The sequence below is a fragment of the Macrobrachium rosenbergii genome, chromosome 22, assembly GCF_040412425.1.
Source record: "Macrobrachium rosenbergii isolate ZJJX-2024 chromosome 22, ASM4041242v1, whole genome shotgun sequence".
Lineage (NCBI taxonomy): Eukaryota > Metazoa > Arthropoda > Malacostraca > Decapoda > Palaemonidae > Macrobrachium > Macrobrachium rosenbergii.
In genome coordinates this window covers 21,699,215-21,717,976 of record NC_089762.1, presented here as the reverse complement: position 1 = coordinate 21,717,976, position 18,762 = coordinate 21,699,215, and the positions used below count along the sequence as shown (strand labels likewise).

At 39.6% G+C, this 18,762-nt stretch overlaps 1 protein-coding gene across 13 annotated transcripts in view; it reads left to right on the top strand.

The window, feature by feature from the left end:
- LOC136850629 (zinc finger protein 418-like) overlaps window positions 1-18,762 on the top strand; it is a 191,848-nt gene that overhangs the window by 38,666 nt on the left and 134,420 nt on the right. For 10 of the 13 annotated variants that reach the window (XM_067124337.1, XM_067124343.1, XM_067124344.1 and 7 more), the window contains exon 3: window positions 15,812-15,959. In XM_067124337.1, the coding sequence (XP_066980438.1) occupies window positions 15,812-15,959 (148 nt within the window). Of the gene's footprint in view, window positions 1-13,306; window positions 13,569-13,785; window positions 14,138-15,811; window positions 15,960-18,762 lie in introns of those variants that run through there. The other 3 variants (XM_067124345.1, XM_067124346.1, XM_067124348.1) reach the window with 3 other exon arrangements.

Here is an 18,762-nt window from a genome sequence, read left to right as displayed (position 1 = left end):
GATGAGGCCTCTTATGCCTCCTGGAACTTTTTCCTCCTCGCCTGGGGGCCGGTTGATTCTCTGGGTCTTGCGCTATAAGGGAATCACCGAGCCAGCCAAGACTCTGATTGGCCCAAGCCGACATGACGGATGTAACCTCTCCTTCAGGAAGAGGTTAGGGTCCCCAGATTGAACTTTTAATGAGCTTGTTAGGCCTGCATGATTGTAGCTGGCCAGCAAAAATAAACTTTCTACATTCCAGCCTAGCCATAACAAACTCATGCAAGTCTAACTGGAAGGTCGCCAGGAAAGACTTAGCCAGGACTCCGGGAAAAAGGGCTCGTCCGAAATGGAGCACGGCAGTAGCCTGCAAGACAGCCGGAGCTCAAGGACCGGGCTAACTTAGTCCGAGTCTCAAACTCCGCTTTAACAAAGATTCTGCAGCTAGGGAGTTGTTCGCTAAACTGCGTGGAAGCGCAAAGAGGGTCCAGCTTGCCTACAGTGAAAGTGGACGGGGCGTCCACCCAGAACTCGTTACTTCCTGGGAATACCAGGGAAGTAGGGTCTGTTTCCCTCAATTGAGGAAAGGGGTTCCCATCGAGGCATGCTCGGGTCGTGGCCAGAGCAATTTTATCCATACAAGGAGTGGGAAGATCTTCACCTAGGGTGAACATCGTGAAATTGCCTTTGAAAGGGGTCAACAATTTTGTGTTCACTGCCTGCCACCCGCCAGAGTGCGTAGAGAGCCGAACACTGGGGCTTGGTCTCTAGGGGATGAAGTACAGTTTCTAGAACCTTGTTCGATCAATCCAGCTTCTTCGGTAAGCTCACTTAAGCCAGGACAGTGGCAGAGATCGGGAAGAACTCCAACTCTCCAACCGCCTCAGTGCTCCAGACCGCCTAAGGTGAGTTTGCCATCATGTTGGATGGCCCGAGGCGAATCAAGGGTTTCGAAGATCAAACGGCGTGGAGGTCCAGCAGTGTCGTGATAGAGTACTGGGCGGTTCGCTTAGGGTTGGCGAGCCAAACCTTCCAGTACACTCGTCATAAGTGGCAAACTTTTCGAGATCTTTCTCAAACCTCGAGGCCCTAGATCCCCATGAACTGTTTGTACAGTTCAGTGGCCAGGGCCTGTGCGCGCCAAAAGAGGCTGGGAGGAGGGGCTGGCTCGGCAGCCTCTTACTCGCGCCCCTGCTGGAGGAGCTAGACTTACTCCCGAGGCCACCGGTCCTGGGACCTTAGCCTTCGACGGGGAAGGGCACGCCTCCTTGTGGCACCCAGGACTCTATAGCCCTTCGCTTCTTCCATGAAGTTCCTCAACTTGGGGACAGATGGAGCCTATCACCCAAAGAAGAAGACTTCACAAAACCTGAAAAAGATGACATAGATGAATCAGGGGAGTTAAACAAAGAGGGGCCCGCCCCAACCTCCTCACTTACCTCTCCACTTACCACCTGGTCCTGCTCCGTATTCATAGGTTCCAAGTCGAGATTTAGTGCGGCAACATCCTCCGAGACCTCGGCGTACAAAATGTCCACTTGAGGTGGCTGGGTCGCATCGAGGATCTGCTGGATAATAGGGTGGCGTTCTTCCGAACCGCGCCGCGCCACCCGCAAGGCGCCGGGTAAAAGCAGATCCTCAACCTGGCGCCGAGGATCGGGCTTCCGACGGAACATTTCCTCTGGGCTTCAACCCAGCCACCCAGGCCCGGAGGGATTCCAAGGCAGACTTCGAATTTTCATCCGCCTGCAAGGAAACCTGTGGTTAGTCCGAATGGAAGACCGACGGAAGATATAATCAACGAATCGTATGAGGAGCATGGACCGGAGGAAAGAAGATTCTCACTCATCGACTCGCTCTGGATGGTTGAGGAAAGAGCGGGCAAACTCACAGCCATCGGGTGCCAACAATCAGAATGTTTAGCCGACCGCACAACCCGCTGCGGTCCGACACACACTACGCACCAGAGGGTTGTTGAAGGGAGGCGGTACACCGCTCTCACAACGCGCATAGTCTGTAAAATAACAGTACATGAACCTCACACTTGCTAGCCAGTACGCGCGTCGGAAACTTCAACTACAACCCGAATACTCCGCAGAAGAACCAACAAACAAAAAACTGGGCCAATAAGCTTTAAAATGCAACGGAAGCGCAGAGTTTAAGGATCTTATACTCGATACCTGGGAATGAAGGAACGAGAAACCAGGAACCAACCTTATGGGCTGCCAGAAAATAACGGGCGGAGCCCCAGGTGTGGACCGAATCACGAAATGGTAAAACAACAACAACAATAATAATAATAATAAATTATAATAATAATAACACAAACAAAATTGACACGATGGTAACTCCTCCGGGGTCCGAATACTTCAGTATTACATGGAACCATTTCGTCTATCTCCCGCCGAGAAGCTTAATGGGTAAAGGAACAATGGGCGTTCATAATATACGTATGGGCCACACCTAAACCTAAACTTCAAGAGTCTCGGAGGGGGAGACGAAGTAGACAGGATCCTAACACGCCGAGCAACGAAACCACTCCACCCCACCACACAGCGAAGCTGGGGACGATATGCTGAGGAGCGAATCTCTAACCAATAGGAGAAGTCCCTGACTTGAGAAAACGCCATCTAGCTGGGCCACCGTGACGAAATGCAAGGCTGAGGGGTAGTGAGAGGAGTAGGCTATCAGGAAGGGGAGAGGAGACAAGGAGAACATGATACCATTAACTGCAACCTTCCTTCCCAAGGAACTTGGAAGCCTACTCCAGGAGCTACACAGCCCAAAGCCCAACATCTAGGCGTAGCCTAAAAAATCCAAACCTAGTATAGGTTAGGAGGGAGAGAGGGGTGAAAAGGGAGAGGAGTAACCAACAGGGAGAAAAATTTTGTGCCGAGAGCCAGCAGGGAACGATCAGGGGATAAGAAGGCGAATAGCCTAGAGGAACACGTCCAAAGAACTCGATTCCTCCGAAATTGGGGGAAGAGGACTAAGGGGCTCACTCTGACCCACAAACGGACCCTGAGGAACAGCAACAAAACTCCCTCAACCTGATCTCCACACCCAGGGCAAGGGATGGAGCCTACACTATGACCATCACAGAAAATAAAATTATGTTCACAGGAAGTGTAGCCTACCACGAGAGTAATTCAAAACATTTATAGGGCTCATCAGAGGCAACCACACACAACCAAAACAAATAAAACTAAAAAAACATTAACTCAATTTAAGAGCACCAATCTTCTAATAATAACATAATAGCCTATGAGACTAAATGAAAAGGAACCCGACCTGGTGGGGGGGGTACAGGATGGGGCAACTCCTATGCAAAACAAAAAACAAAGTGGAGGGAGAGCCATCGCACGGAACCACCAGGAAGGAAGTCAAGGGCAAAAATCTAAATAAATATATAGCGACTGGGAGAAAACCTGACCGAAAAGAACAGAAGGAGTCGGCCACACGCCATGGCTGAAAAAGGGGACGCCGTATGGCCACACGTAAGATCTCAATATTTATGAAAATACGTGACCAAAACAGCCAACATTAGATCAAAGCCCCACAAGAAGATGGTACTTAACTTAGAGATGGAAAAGGTGCTCAAGCCATCAGAGATGAAGAAAAATAAAACTAAAATAGGACGAAAGACACAAAAGCAGGTTTAACTAATCACGGTTAGAAAATGGAATAAAGCATGGTGGCGCTGGTGTCGCTGCCCCATGGGTGTAGAGTGTGGAGCTGTAACGGCTCACCGCTTTACGGGGTTTTGATAAGGAGGAGGTTCTTCTTGTGCAGGCTCGTGGTAGTGGTATTTCACTCACTCTCTTCATTATACCCTGACGTCTCTAAAGACGGGTCGACTGGGGTAGTAACCCCAGCTTCCTGAAAGCTCTTTTCTCTGGTATATCTAGCATTGTTATACCTAGAAATTCGTGCTAATGGAATTTCACCGGGCTGACACGTGGACTGGACTCCAGAAAATTAACCTGTTGGGCTTTAACTGCTTTTGCTTACAGCGACGTAGGGAGAAGGTTAAATTATATACCAGTTTTTTCTTCGCTGTCATATATTCCAATATTTATATATGATAATGATATTTTTTTCATTTCTGATGGTTGTATACTAAACTTCAGGCAATGACAAAAAAATGAGCCAAAAATTAATTTCTAATCTTAAAAACTAAGCGCATGTGATTTTGAATAAAACTTTTTCCGCTTCGGCGCTAACTCACCGAACGCCGCCGGCATACGGGAGACGTTTTTGTAAATAGGGCTTCGGCGTTAAAGGGTTAATGCATGATTTCAAAAAATATTATTAGGCCATAGTACTGTACACGCAAAACACACAAACGTGAGATTGCAATAAAACGGGTTATATTGGGTCATTTGCCAATAATTTGTCGCTACGGTATACGCATGGTACTACTGGTTGCTTGTACATATACTAACACTGATCTTCTGCGATACAGTAATGCATATTCTTATAAAATGTTTGTTATAGGATGATTTTAAATATTACATACAAAAAGTGTTTTAGGATGATACATAGTGCAGTACAGTACTACGGCTGGTACCTAGAGCATATCTAAAATACGTAAGACAACAGGAATACTGCAGGGTACGTATGTTTACATCTGCGGTATGTAGCATTTTCATGTATGTACTAAGTATATATTAATGACTACTGTAAGTACATTTTGTAAGTTGAAAAACGATTTACTAATTTTGAGATATTACAGTACTGTAATATATTAACATTAACACAGCAAAATTTCAATACCATATATTTGTTTTTCTGAAAGTTTCACCAAGCCACCTCTCTGTAAATATAAAGAACTCGCGATGCTGGATGCTGTGTACCCAGGACCAGTGATACTCGACACACTATTGGCCGTCATCTGCAAAGCAGCCAATCCAGAAGCACCATTCATTTTCCTTGGCGCTGATTGGCTGAACATTCACAACCAACTCGCAAACACGGAATTCTGGGAGACCACTCCACGGCATCCTCCTCAGATTGTGCGTATAGTTCGCAGCATCTTACTGTGTGAAACCGTGCGTCTGTCCGTTTTGATTTTTTATCTTTGTGCATCAGCGGTATTCGGCCCTAAAATGCCTCCTAAAAGATGCCCTGCTCCTTCAAAGCCTTCTGGCAAAGAGTCTAAAATAAAGAAGACTGTTATGAAACTCGAGGATAGCAGAAACTTTGACATACAAAGGAGGGCAAATGCGCGAGCCACATTGGGCTATTTCACGTTAATGAGAGCACGGTGAGATATATCAAGAAGAAAGAGGCGGAGATACGGAAGTCTGTGAGTATGAGTTTACTTCCGGTAGTGAAAAGACAGTTGGCGATAGTGCGGATAAAAACAATCATGAAGATGGATCTGCTCTGGCAGTCTGGATAAAGGATCTGAAGAAAACGCGCCTCGACTCCAACGCCATTTGCGAAAGTGCTATTAATCCTACCAGCAGTTATCAATCGCTAAGGAAGGCGCACGGGCAGTACAGGCAGAGGAAGGCATTGAAGGAGGCGATCAGGGAATTTTAGGTTTTGATGAACCAGCAGAAGAAGAAGAGGGGAAGAGCCCCGCTATGACGTCCATCATCAGTGCCCCTGCTGCTTCCAGGCCAGCAAGGGTGGTTCCACCGATTTCAAAAGCGGTTCCAGCTAAAGTCTGTTACTCTGCATGGGGAATCAGCATCTGCTGACATTGAAGCAGCAGCGAAATATCCGGAGGCCTTCAAGAAGATCATCGAGGAGAAGGGCTACCATCCAGAACAGGTGTTCAATATGGATGAGACTGGCCTGTTCTGGAAGAAGATGCCTTCCCAGACATACCTTATGAAGGACGAAGCTAAAGCCTCCGGATTCTATGCCCAGGAGGATAGGGTTACCCTCATCGTGTGTGGGAATGCAGCTGGTTTCATGCTTAAACCATGCTGCAAACCTCAGGGCCCTCAAGAATAAGAACAAGGCATTGCTTCCTGTGTTCTAGATGCATAACCCTAAGGCCTGGCTCACCGAAGTCCTCACAGAGTACTGGTTCCATGAGAGCTTCATCCCTCAAGTTAGGCAATACCTGAATGATTTGGCCATGGAGTTCAAGGTGTTGCTGATTATGGATAATGCTGGTGGCCACCCTCTCGATCTTTCTTACAAGGGAGTCCAGTTTGAGTTCCTCCCTCCCAACAACACCTCTCTCCTCCAGCCTATGGACCAGGGCGTGATCCGTGCCTTCAAGGCACTCTATACCGGGAACTCCCTCCAGCACCTTGTAAATGCAATGGACAGTGACAGTGAATTTACGCTAAAAGAATATTACAGAATTCATGATTGCCATGTCTGGCCATCATCAGCCGATCACTGAAATGACATGAAGAAGGAGACCTGAACGCATGCTGGAAACAAGTTGTATCGGAGTCATGATTACAGGGCTTCTCTCCTGAAGAAATTCAACATTCAGCCATTAATGAGGCTGTCCAGTTGGCGAGGATTCTAGGTGGGAAGGCTTGAGGACATCACCGAGGATGAAATCGGCACCTTTATTGATGCTCACTCTGACCCCCTGACGTACCAGGATTTGGAAGAGCTGACGAAGTCTGCCATTGAGGAAGAAAATATGCCAGGTTCAGGGGAGGAGCAGGAGGAAGAGGAGAGCGGCCTGACTTTGGAACGTCTGTCCCACATTAAGAGAATGATTAAGGATATGCAGGAGTATGTTTCAACATGGGATCCTTTAATGGAACGCTCCTTAAAGTTTTCAAACATGCTTGATTCAGCATGGGAACCCTATAATCAAACCCTCACCACCATGAAAAAGCAGCAACAGCAGCTGCTTATCACCATGTTCATCAAACGGATGAAGAAGGCCCCTCCAAAGCCTCCCAAATCACCCGAAGTAGTGCCTCTCGAATTGCCTGAAGAAGTGCCTCCCCAATCGCCTGAAGTAGTGCCTTTCGAATCGCCTGAAGAAGTGCCTCCCCAATCGCCTGAAGTAGTGCCTCCCAAATCAACTGAAGAAGTGCCTCCCGAAGCACCTCTTGAAGGTGAAGAGGCACCCTCAGATGAGTTGTAACTCCTCTGCTTTGCTGTGCAGTCATATCTTCATCGTCATTCATCGCACTGCACAGCTAATTCATCATCATCATCTTTAATCACATTCATCGCTGGTGAGTACCCGTATGATTTACGTATGTAGTAATCTTAATATATAAGTAGTATTACATTTTTTAAAATTGCATAAATTTTTTTTATTTTTTGTCTCTCTCTTTTTGTGAATTACGTACAGTATACGTAAATACCAATGTTCCCCCCGAAAAGAAAATGGGACGGCTTGTAACTGTATGAAAGAAAATGTGCGTGGCTGAATACGTAGGGATGACTGGATTATTTTCACCTACAGCTGTAAGCCATACAGTACGTACGTATAAATGTAATGATAAAATGTTTAAGATGGCTTGGAAATTATATTAATAGTATCATTTCAAAGATTAATACAATAATAAGGTAATAGTTTAATGTATATTTGATGTAGGCTGGTATTTTTAGGCATACTGTACAGTACTTTGGTGTTTGACCTTTCATGGTAGACAGGTACAAATATACATAGTATTAAATTTTTTAAAATTTGCATACGTTTTTCTTATTTTTTGTCTCAATCTCTTTTTGTGAATTACATGCTATATACGTAGATACCAATGGTTCCCCCCGAAAAGAAAACGGGACGCCTTATAACTGTATGAAAGAAAATGTGTGTGTGGCTGAATACGTAAGGGGGACTGGATTATTTTCACCTACAGCTGTAAGCCATACAGTACGTACGTATAAATGTAATGATAAAATGTTTAAGATGGCTTGGAAATTATATTAATAGTATCATTTCAAAGATTAAAACAGTAATAAGGTAATAGTTTAATGTATATTTGATGTAGGCTGGTATTTTTAGGCATACTTTGGTGTTTGACCCTTCATGGTAGACAAGTATAAGCGTTTTTAGAGGGCCGTTGTAAGAATTCACGGATTTGAGCTATTCGCGGGAGAGTCTGGAACACAAACCCCGCGAATACGGGGGTTCACTATAAATGAATTCTGTAAGTGAAATAACAATTTATTGATATTTTGCTGTTCACATTATTAATATTAATATTTGAAAATTAGTAAATCATTGTAACATATACATACATATGCGCATACTCATTCGTATGTGTTGTGAACTTCTTGGAGTTTTCACACATAGCTGTAAGCCATATATTTTTAAGGGTAATGTTGTGAGATGACTTTGAAATGATATTAGATGTTTTAGGATGATAGTCTAAGGTATATGTGGTGTTTGAACTGTTGAAATAGGCAGTTATAAGCATTTTATTTTGGGGTATATTTGGTGTTTGAACTATTAAAGTAGGCAGTTATAAGCATTTTTAGGGGGGGATACCAACTTAACGCAGATTTTCACTTAACGCTGGTGGTTGTGGTCCCTAACTCCCCAATTATGGGGGAAACATTGTAATGTACATACCCCTTACAGCCATCGAAACTGCTCCCCAGCTCCACCCAACTTCCAAAACAACCCCTTTTCTGAGCCTTCCTCCACACACCCGTACTGCCTCTCCTCTCTGATGGCGCCAAGCCATCCAAAACCCCCACCCACCATGGAAACTTCTCACAGCCTCCTCCACTCCCCTAAAACTTGTTCTCAGTCAGTCTAAGTGTAGGCAATGTTACCAACGTTTTCTTGAGGCCACACAGTATTGCCAACCATCGGAGTTGGTTTTTTCAAAATTAAAAAAAAAATTTATATATACAGTATATATCTTTGGGGCCCTAGATCCCTGGTCCAGGTGTGTTTGATAATGTCGAGTTCTGGATAATGGCAATCTGGATAACTGAGGGATTACTTTATATATATATATATATATATATATATATATATATATATACACACATATATTTGTTAACCAGATTTTCAGTGGTGGTTAGCAATTTTCGGCATTGGAAGGTGGTTTTAGGTGTTGGTAATTGGTTTATCAGCTTCAGTAAGCAGTTAATTGGCACTGTTAATTAGGTAATGCCACCAATAAGTGGTTGATTGGTGCTTACGACATCGTAAACACCATTTATTACCATAATTATCAGCGATTTTCGGTTATCGGCACTAGGCTGGGAACAGAACCCCCGCAGTTAACCTGGGACTGCCTGTATATGGATGTCTTGAAAACTATGTACAGTAACCTGCATTTTTATTGAGTCTTTCATAAAAAAAAACTCCAAATTTTTACCACTGTGCTGTTTCGAGACATATTTCTTCCATCAGATTGACGTCATAACCAGGGATGTGCGTTGTAACCCGGGAAATAATTTATGATGAATATATTTGAAGAGCGTTGTAAGCTTAGAACATCATAAAAAAAGCCTCCAAATTTTTACCACTGTGCTGTTTATATATATATATATATATATATATATATATATATATATATATATATATATATATATATATACTAGGCTGAGAACAGAACCCCATTTAACCTTGCCATCATGTCTTGAAAACTTGTACAGTAACCATTTTTATTGAGTCTTTCAGTGATGTTTCGAGACATTGTCAATTGACGTCATAACCAGGGAAAACCGGGAAATAATTTATGATGAATATATTTGAAGAGCGTTGTAAGCTTAGAACATCATAAGCAGAGCCTGTTGGAACCTAGGGACTGCACTCTGTGTGGATATATATATATATATATATATATATATATATATATATATATATATATGTATATAACCTATATATATATATATATATATATATATATATATATATATATATATATATATATATATATATATATATATATATATATATATATATATATATATATATATATATATATATATATATATATATATATATATATATATATATATATATATATATATATACTATATATATATACATACACTGTGGAGATTAACATTCCTGGTGGACGTAGCTTCAATAATCTACAGGGTCAACGATCATAGGAAAAGGAGTCTACTAGAGACTGTGTTTATTGAAGCTACATCCACCAGGAATGTTAATCTCCACCCTGACATGCTGCCCAGATTGACAAACTGTAACCCCGCCCCCTCATGTTTTTGTACATAAAGCACTGTCAACTTCATTTGTATTCAGTGTGAACTTGAAAATGTAGGATAAACTACGAAAGAACTTGTTCAAAGTCCCAGTTTTCACTCACTTTTTGACCTGGATTTTTTTTTTTATATATACTCAAGCATGTGTTCCTTCTTGCTGCATTGGATATGGATGCCATGAGAAATTTTCTACTCCTGTTCCCTTGTCTGGCAGATATTCTTTTCAACTTCCAATGTGAAAGCACACGGTTTTCAGCTTCAATGAAAATTCCTTCAAAAATGTTTACAAAGACGTGATCCCAAAGTCATTATTACCTAGATGCTTATGAGTGTACAGTGAATCTCCTTTCAATGAATTGTGTTTAATCTCTCTCAAGAAACACATAGAAAAGACAAGAAGGCTCGAATTCAATATTTTCAAGAAATTGAGAACGGATAGATTTAATTCCATTAATAGGATTCCTCCGATTGGATAACAGTGCTACTGAACAAAATTTATAATATCCTTAGATTCAAGCTAAACAAACTAGTTCACCACCTGGATCATAAATTAAAAGGTCTTATTGAGTTAAGTGATTGGAATGACAGACATAAAGGTGATTCTGTAATAAACCTCTCAAACAAAGAACTGGACCAGAATCTTAAATGTGCTTTAGGCTATGGCTTATCACATTCTATTAGTGATGACATATCGTGCACAAGCACCATCTCAGAGATATCCAAACTTGAAAAGAAAAACACAGTGAATTTAGTTAAAGGTATTTTCTTTGGCTTACTTCAAATACCTAATAAAATAGTGAATTTCCCAAAAAGGTTTATAGATGCAATTCATGAAACGAAGAAAGATTAAAGTTTGCACATTACTAAAGTTGACAAATCCAGTTGTTTTGTGATAATGGATAAAACTAGCTATGCTTGAAAAATGGAAATCTTATTTCTGTATCTGATTTTAGTACTTACAAAAAACTATGGAAAGACCTAGTAGCTTATATAAAAAGTTTCAATTCTAAAATAAAAAGTATACTGAAGGAATTCAGTTCAATAAAAGAGAAAGTGTCAACGATTGGCCCATCCTTACCTTACATGCATGGATTAATTAAAACCCATAAAAGAGATTTTCATATTCAGCCCATTATCAGTTGAACTGGTTCTGATATTTATAAACTTTCTAAATATCTAGTTAAATTACTATCACCTATTCTGGGTACTATTTCAAATTCTCATTTACAAAACTCTTGATTTCTGTGCTAGACTTTCCTATATTGAATTATCTAGTACTGACAAATTAACCAGTTTTGATGTGACATCTTTATTTACCAAAGTTCCTATTGGTGACTTACTTCAATATTTATTACAACATTTGGACTTGTAAAATCTAGAATTACCTACCAATGTTATTATTAATTTGATATCCCTTTGTATAAGAAATTGTAAATTCACTTTCAATGGTAATTTTTATGAGCAAATATTTGGTATGACTATGGGGAACCCTCTTTCACCACTTTTGTCTAATATTTACATGGTGTTCTTTGAGTCTAGACTTATTCCAAGAAATCTATTCTCTAAGGTGTTTTGGGTTAGATATGTTGATGATTGCTTTTGTGTTGTAAAAGAAAATGTAAATATTCCTGATTTCTTGCAAACTATTAATAATCTTGTACCTCCATAAAATTCACAATAGAATACGAAGAAAATAATTATATACCATTTTTGGATGTCTTAGTTATTAGAAATAACATCAATTTTTGTTTTAAAGTATATAGGAAACCAACGAATAATTTGTCATATATTCATTTTTACTCTAACCATGCTAAACAAATTAAGGTGTTAATATTTTCCAGTATATATCTTAGAGCTCTTAGAAATTGTAGTCCTGAATTTTTGGAAGTGGAGTTTAAAATTATTGATAATATAGGAGATTCATTATGTTACCCTCAATATTTTTTAGAACTTTGCAAAAATAAAGCAAAAAAGACATATTACAATCCAACCAGTGTTAACAAAGAACTTAAGAATATTGTTTACCATTTCATCCTAATTTCATTCCTGCAGTACCCATTTTAAAAACTATTGATATTAACTTAGTATTTAAATATAATAATATTTTAAGAAATAAACTAATTAAGAATAGCCCACCCAATTCAAACAATATTGTATTCAGTATTCCTTGCAAAGAATGTAATAAGATTTCTATTGGTCAGACATCAAAAGGACTGAAAGTAAGAAACTTCCAACACAAATATGCCATTTCAAGAGGCTTATCAAATAATGGCATTGCGGATCATTGGCTCAAGTCAGGCCATGCAATGAACTGGGATAAGTCAACGATAATCTACAAGGTCAATGACCATCGGAAAAGGAATCTGCTAGAGACTGTGTTTATTGAAGCTACGTCCACCAGGAATGTTAATCTCCACCCTGGATTATCCCTTGCTCCTTTGTCCCTGTCTTTTTTTTTTAAAGGATATGCTGCCCAGATTAACAAACTGTAACCCTGCCCCCCCCTTATGTTTTTGTATATAAAGTTCTGTCAACTTTTGTATTCAGTGTGAACTTGAAAATGTAGAATAAACTAGGAAAGTACTTGTTCAAAGTCCAAATTTTCACTCACCTTCTGACATGGATTCTTTTTTTTTCTCAAGCACACATTACATCGTGCTACATTGGATATATTATATATATCCAATGCAGCATGAAGGAGTGTAGGCAGTATTACCAACATTTTCTTGAGGCCACACATTATTGCCAACCATTGGAGGTGGTTTTTTCAAAAATTTAAAAATTTATTTATGTATATCTTTGGGACCCTAGATCCCTGGTCCAGGTGTGTTAGATAATCCAGGGTGGCAATTAACATTCCTGGTGGACGTAGCTACAATAAACACAGTCTGTAGCAGATTCCTTTTCCAATGGTCATTGACCTTGTAGATTATCGTTGACTTATCCCAGTTCATAGCATGGCCTGTCTTAAGCCAATGATCCAGAATCCCATTATATTGTTAAGAGTATTCTCTCCTACGCCATCTTTCATGCAATACTTCAAAGAAAAAAGGAATAAGTCATTCAATAAATTCAATTTATTGTGATTCACTATAAGCAAATTCACCTCTAAGACCTCTCACTGCCTTTGGGGGAAAACCAATTTAACCCCTTTCTTGTTGAAAGTGCTGTCAGAAATCCCTTTATTCCAGGTGCTGACCCGACCAGAGGTAATTGTTGCCAGAGACAGGTCAGCTGGCGGGCTGAACACATGCGTTCCACCATTTTGAAATCGGAGCCATGCTGCCTGCATGTCCATGTGGGCAGAGTGTGATTATTTTTGCTGTTTAATTTGCAAAGCATTTACGAGAGGTGTAACATAATCGTATGGTCTTCGAGTCACTGGAATCGAGTTCAGCCTAGGCATCTTCTATGCAATTCCTTGATTTCTTCATTACAGTGCTAGCTTCAGTTGAGTAACCGTAAGTGTTTCAATTACAGATTAAGAATTTTCAACTGTGGATCTGCGTATCATCTTGTGTGTGTAGCGGCCCTGGCTACTTCGTTATCAACAACTTATGAAGCAGGAAACCCAATATACTCTGTCCAGGAAATTCCCTGTCATTTGCTGTCGCTTCATTACCCCAGAATTACACTACCATTCTTCTGATGTGTTTTCTTTTGTAAATATAATGAATTAAGTTAAACCCCAGAGTTTATCTAATCACTCCCTCCTTGAAGTAGCCCTTCAGGTGTATTTTCTTGTTTGTAATTTTAGCTGTCCCCAAGGCCAGAGTCCAGATTTTTGCGGTAATTAAAGTAAGTTGTGTATCATCTTAGTATACCCCATTAATCTAGCAAAACCCCAGTTTTAAAATCACAACACTGGCGATCTTATTGCCGAGATCTCGCAGTCTGAAACGTCACAGATTGAGTCCTTACCCCTTTTGGCAACGTGCGGCTATCAGCTAAGAGCTGAATGCGAGACAAGAAACGAACCTTCTAAATTAGCGTAAATTTCCCTATAAGTGCACAAGTATCCATTTCCACAGTAAGTATCGTGTTATTATGTTTATTTTTTGTTAGGTACGAACAAAATCGTGGCTGAAATAGAGTTAGGAATTGTTAGAACACATGCATGTATCCCAGTTATAAAGAAGAGAGAGTTATTAACCTTTACACAAGATTTTGTGCTATTGCATGTTAGCTGCATGTTTTAGAACTAGGAAGGTAGGGAGGGACACTCATGGAAAAGTTAATAAAAGGAATAGTGCCGTTATTCCTTCGTCCATGTGATAAGGATAATTTGAAAGTCCCAAAATATTACCTAGGCACACATTACAGCCACATGGGCTAACCCAAGCCAGCAATTTTCATATCACTGGAGACAGGATGTTTTTGCTCTCTCTCTCTCTCTCTCTCTCTCTCTCTCTCTCTCTCTCTCTCTCTCTCTCTCTCTCTCTCTCTCTCTCTCTCTCTCATAGAGGTTAGGAATTTGTTAGGCAAAGATATTAGCCTTCCTTATTGAATAAATCTCATATATCCGTAAAAATTTGTTCAGGCCATGTGAGCCGAAAATCTTGGTTAGTACTCACATTTGTTTAAATTCCTTTTATAAAAGAAACGCATATGGTAAATTCCATTCCATTCAGTTTTTCCAGTAAACAAATCTTGAGAAAAAAGGAAACATCCATTCATTCATTCTCCCCCAGAAGAGAGGAAAATCCTTCCGAAATTTATCATTTGTCTCATTAAAATTTGCGCAAAGCTTTGCTCATCCAGGTGTCAGCTAAGCCAAGACTGTTTTGTATTTGTTCGCTATATTTGTTGGTTCTTTCTCTTCATGCGCATGTGCTGAACTGTCCCCTGTCCCATGGGATCACTAAAGTAAATAAAAGCAGGTCTCTAGAGTAACGTAAATATTTCTTTCTCTTTTCCCTTGAGCACGTGAGATTTTGTTGGCAGAAAATTTGCCCGTGTATGGTAAACTAAGAATTTTTTTGTATACTCGTCATATTATATATTATGTATTATATACATATATTTATGTATATATTATATATACAGTACAGTATATATTATATATATATATATATATATATATATATATATATATATATATATATATATATATATATATATATATATATATATATATATATATATATATATATATATATATATATATATATATATATATATATATATATATATATATATATATATATATATATATATATATATATATATATATATATATATATATATATATATATATATATATATATATATATATATATATATATATATATATATATATATATATATATAATGTATATAAATATGTACACATACAAACCTCTTGGAAAAGTAGTGTACTAAGTTAACAGCAGGAGTTGAGTAGAATGTAATAAAATTGGAATAATCGTTTATGTGAGTAAAGTGAAGTGTGGTAGGTTAAGCATAAAGTAATGACACAGTAAGTTTGGGTATACTGTACAGAGCTTGTCGTTAACAAGCTAGATACATGAGATATGCAGCTCTCACTTGCTTCAAGCCCAGTCAGCAGAGGATCTTCTTTTAGATCATGAAAGTAGTATCTGGGATTTGGTAGATCACGAATGTTGGCTAATGTAAATGATGAGTTTGTTGTGAAACAGTTTAATGCTATGCATTCGTGGAAGTTCTTAACACATTTCTATATTCAGTTTTTTATTTTTATCAGAGGTAGCTGTCGTCGAAAACAGTCAGAGGTATTCCTTTTTGAAGTTTGCTATTTGTGTGGCCAGCATTTAATTGGAACTCACTCAGAGGAAGCCTCTTTCGTAAAGGGTAAACAGAAGTTATATCACTCAAACAGGCCATTAGTAGAGGTATGTTATACATATGCTGAAATATTGATTGACTGGCTGTAGTATAGATAAGTTCCAAGTAGAACAGAAATGTATTGATGTGTTCATACAAATTACAAACCTCTTAATTTTCCTTAGGCCATTATGCCCAGTTAATGATAGATTAACCAGGTGTTGAGTAACTGGCCAAACCAGCCAAGCTGTAGTTAGCTGTAAATGAGACTTCCTGCTGTAAGGGAGTTGTTCATCTTACAGTTAATGCTCTACGTTGAATTACGTTAACAGCAGACCTATGTGTTTTGTGTTCTTTTCAATGCCATTATCTTCTTACTTCATTTTTCAGCCTCAGTGATCTTAAGACTGGTATTATGTTCATTTTTGTACAGCTGAAATAAAATTGTAGAGTGACAGTTGAGTGTTTATATAATTTACATAACTATATCTATGATTCATCCATCATATTCTAAGTATGATTAACATTAGGATATCCATGGTTAATTGTATAGTGGTATTGTAGCCTGTTAATAAATAATATTCTTAATGTACTTTTAGATTTTCCCTCTAAGATTTAGCAGAAGTGAGCGCTGTAATCTCCTCCTATCAGTGCCAGCATATCTTCCATAATTGATTGAAGTATGTATGGTACTGTTTGTGGCAGCTTAATTTAACAAGTGACTGGATAATTTCAATTGTCATATTTACTCACTGTATCCACAACCCTTTTTCTGTGACTTAATGTAATTGTAGGTTTGAGTTACCTTGCTTAAGTGTACACACAAGGACATTTTAAAATTAATTGACAAGTTCATGGATGAGAGGACACTCACTGTAATTACTTAATGGGTTTGTATAACAAATGTTTTTTGTGTTTTAAAATAGTTTCTTTTATCACAACCCCATTAATCATATACTGTGTGAATCTCTACTTTAAGAAGAGGTGATGGTGGTGTAGTGCAGAACTTGAAGGTGCTCTTGAAGATAAAATGATGTATTAAGATGAAGAGGACTGTAAACAGTCTCTTCCCATAAGTAAAACTTGACCAGCTTTGATGACTGGCTCCAGTGTTAACACATCATGACATTCAGTGTCAAATTTAAAGGCAAAAGAGGAAGAAAAAATTGAACCTTGTGCTTGCTACCTGCATTTGCCTCTTTATCCAAAACACCAGATTATGCTCATGAAATCTCTTATCTAAACAAATACTGTAAAAGTATTTATTCTTCAAAATCTGCTTCTTCATTCTACATGTACTGTACTTAGAAAAAGTCTTGAAGCTACAGTTTTGATTATCCTAGTTATCCTTAAAAAGAATTTAACTGCTCTTACCAGACCAGGCATAAAGTTGTCTCCCTAGATGTAACTGTGGAAAGGATTGGAATGGTAGTCAGGGCTTCAATCAGGCCTGGACCCCCTGAGGACAAGTTTTGGTAACAAAGTCAGCCTCCCGGACTATGGTCACATGTAAGTTAAGAACAATCCTATTTATGTGATTTCCACCTGTTGCTTCCAAAAGGATCCTGGTAACTACCAAGAGCCATAAAATGACCATGGTCTCCATGCTTTCCAAAATCACAAGTCTTTTTCTTGTAAGATTGCTATCTTGTCTCATTACTTGCTGCTTCTGAGCAGGAGGGATGTCTACATTTTCCAAATATCATGACAAGGAAGAGAATGAACTTCAGCAGACAGTGTCACAGTTGGAGAAATCATAGGCAATGGAGAACCACCACTGCACTTACCCACAGGAGTGGTATATCCTCAGGCTTTCAGACCCAGTCATGGGTGAAACACTTTTGTGTTTTAAGTCCACAAGTGACAACTGCTGAAGTCCACAAGTGACAACTGCTGAAGAGAGCATGTAATTTATTGGATTATTCAGGACACACTTCAGGTTCGCCACCTAGGCTGAGCATCTTCCAGGTCTTTGTGCATGTGCAGTAACTGGATAGGTGTTGCAACACCAGCAACATGTCCCAGGATGGGAACTGCAGTCCTGGGTGTGGCTTCCCTTTCCAAAGATATGCACATGTGATGGATCTCACTTGAAGATCCCATGTCAATGCCCCTACTCTAGAATATTTGCAAGAGGCCAGAATGTAACCCTAGGTGGCAGCCTGGCATAAAAGCCTCTCTTCACAAGACATTGCTGGAGAGCCTCCATGTGTGCAGATTGAGGAGTCTGAGATTCTGGTGGTATTTCCACAAGTAAGGTTGATGGAGGAACTTCATCTTGTATGGAAAGGCTCATGTGAGATCCACCATAGGCATAAGGCCTGGGTATCAGGCTTACTGAGGCCAGAGTGTGGCTGTGAAGGTCCTAAGGACATTGCTGAACTGTTGCAGTTTGTCCAACACTGGCCTAACTAAGGAGAAAGAGCAGAAACATGTATGCCTCCAGATTGTGAAAGCATCATTTCCCCAGATATCACTTGCCCACACTTCCTTGTCTGGCAGGGCTGAACATGAGTTTGGAAGCTTGTGATTGGAGCTGATGAGAAACAGACCAGATAAAGGAGTTCCCACTACTTCTAAAGCATGTTGCAAGTCTAGGGATGCAGGGACTATTCTGTTGGAAGCATTGGGTCCCGTCTGTTTAAGGTGTTGGCTACCACATTACTCTTCCTTGGTATATGGGGATCAGGTTCTTATTTTGATCCTCTGCCTACAACAGATTATCCACCAGCTACTGGGGTTTCACACAAGATTTTGATACTACTTTCTTTCCTGAGATAAGCCACTATGTGGAAGTCCAATATCACAGCTACCACTTTGTCAGACAGGCAGCTCTCAGTTCTGGAAAATTTATCCCAGACCATTTCTTGC